This window comes from Plectropomus leopardus, unplaced genomic scaffold (genome assembly GCF_008729295.1).
Source record: "Plectropomus leopardus isolate mb unplaced genomic scaffold, YSFRI_Pleo_2.0 unplaced_scaffold23879, whole genome shotgun sequence".
Taxonomy (NCBI): Eukaryota; Metazoa; Chordata; class Actinopteri; order Perciformes; family Serranidae; genus Plectropomus; species Plectropomus leopardus.
The window spans coordinates 1-2139 of NW_024625912.1; the positions used below are offsets into that span (position 1 = coordinate 1).

The 2139-nt window shown below is 37.4% G+C and overlaps 1 protein-coding gene across 1 annotated transcript; it reads right to left on the reverse strand.

Annotated features, from left to right (window-relative positions):
• Positions 1–243: 243 nt before the first annotated feature.
• Positions 244–1826, reverse strand: LOC121966294 (endoplasmic reticulum junction formation protein lunapark-B-like). Its single transcript, XM_042516397.1, has 2 exons — positions 1388–1826; positions 244–353 (listed from the first exon to the last, which is right to left on the reverse strand). Exons 1-2 carry the CDS (start codon positions 1785–1787, stop codon positions 244–246), a joined length of 510 nt encoding a protein of 169 aa, XP_042372331.1. The 5' UTR covers positions 1788–1826.
• Positions 1827–2139: the final 313 nt, after the last annotated feature.

Consider the following 2139-nt stretch of genomic DNA (forward strand, 5'->3'; position numbering starts at 1 on the left):
AATCAGGCCAATTTTGTGGCACATGTTGCAGCTTCTTGCTGCTTTTCGGAGTTCGTGATGTAGCTATGCAATGTGTCTTCATTTATTGGATTAAACTTCAGCAGATATTATTTTCCAGTCGTACAGATACAGCAGGTTGGTATAAGAAGAGGTGGAGATTCTGCAGATTGCTAAATGAGAATGTGACTATAAGTTATAAGCTACCTTCAAACAGAGTTTGACGTGATAAAAAAAGGTGCGTCTTCACCTGTTCTGTGGTCCATCCCCCACCAGGTACTCAATGACCCGGTCCACGGCTCCTCTGTCTTTGGGCAGAATGGGTCTTGCTAGTGGAGGACCTGGTGGGTGCAAGCCTTCAAAAACAGTCAGTGCAGATGGAAATTATTAAACAAGCAGAGAGAGAAGAATACCTCTCTCTTTTTAAATTCATCTCTAAAGCTGCTGCTCAAACTACAGACTATATAAATATGCCCTTTAATGACATAACAAATACAAAATCGGATAAATCGATAGACATTACTCTTTCTTTCCCTCAAAAATGAGATCAAACTGTCACTCTAAGCAGAGCAGAAGAGTATGAAACAAGACTCTGATACTGTGTTGCCTTTTTTGTTTTCAGAAACATACTGTCTCATTAATAGGTGCCAGGCATTCGTCTGAGGAAATCCAACTTTGCATTCAGAAAAATAAACCAAACTTTGCACACAGATCCAGTCTCATGCCAAACTTCCTCAGTTGCAAACAGAAGCCAAAAGGCCTTCTAAATACCGAAATTTAGGAAATTAATAACAAATCATTTGTACATGCTACAGCTTTGCAACTTACACCGAAATGCAGGCCTAACTGTGAAGAAACGTTTGCAAATTTTATTGTAGTGCATATTTTGAAGTCCATCACTCTGTTTTTAAAAAACTGTAAACAAATTAAACCTCACACATTTTTTGTTAAATTTGACAGCGAACTTGCTGCAGGGCGTCTTCTTCAGACTCTCCTGAACAGATTTTTAATTGATCAAATATTGAGCCTAAATTGCGGCAAAATGTTTGACTGTAAACATATGCTTGCAAATTTTTGCTAAATAAATCTTCAAGGTTCATAAAAAAACAAAAAAACACTTTGTTGTTATGGTAGATTAAGTGTGGAACATTTCAGAGTTTATCTCAAAAACTGAATTTTTAAGAGCATTTTGAATTCTGCCCTGATGAATATTACTGCAGTCTGTGAGAAAATGACATTTTAAACACGAGTTTTTCGATTACAGATCTAGCAGTGAAATACCTCTTCAAGCGCATAACTTCCAAAAATACCTAACTTTTGATTGCAGACGTTTCTTTTTTCATGCATATCAAGCATTTCTGCAAAGATGCATTAAAAGGTTGTAACCCACCTACTCCTGGAACAGGAGAGCAGGGCGTCCTGGGAATCGCCCCCTGGAGGACAGAGGCGGACAGAGCAGATCTCTCCGGCGGTCCTCCTGGAGCTGAGAGAGGGACACGTTCTGTAGGGAGAGCGACATCCCATAAAGACACAGACGCATTTCTAAAACAACTAAGTCGAAGGCAGCCGGGCTCTCTGATCAGAGCAGCTGCCGTCGACTTAGAGCTTCGCCCTTCAACTGGAGGCCTGAGAATCTGCAGACTGACGGAGGCTTCGACTGTCATATTTTTGTATTCAGAGTTCTCACACATTTTTATGGACAACATTTTTTGAAGAACCCCAACTTTTTTTTCTATTTTCCCTTGCCCCACGTTTTTCAAACATATAAGACTGAAACTCAACTCAAACATAACCTCAGCATCCACAACGATGAGGAATATCAAAATCTGAAAATCAGTTTCGGGCTATGCCAAGGGGTGTAATTTTGATGATTTTTAAAAATAAATTTTGGAGGAACAAACATTGCATTTTCCACAAAAATCACCAAAAATTTTAAAGGGAAAAGAAAATAGTCCAAAAATGTGTTAAATTTTCTATAAATATGGCCTTTTTTTTTGATAAAATAAAATCAATAGAGATGTTAAGAAAAAAAGGTTAAAAAATATAAATATAACACTAATAAAAAAGATTTTAAAAAAAGAAAAAAGTTGCTAGTTTTTTTTTAAAGAAAACTTCCAATCCAACATGCCTGCAGGTTTTAAA

Excerpts from the sequence above, each read along its gene's own strand:
- LOC121966294 (XM_042516397.1), bottom strand. The coding sequence starts at position 1,787 with ATGTTTGAGTTGAGTTTCAGTCTTATATGTTTGAAAAACGTGGGGCAA. Across the intron at positions 354-1,387 it reads CTCTCCTGTTCCAGGAGTAG|GCTTGCACCCACCAGGTCCT; the intron begins GTGGGTTACAAC and ends CTGTTTTTGAAG.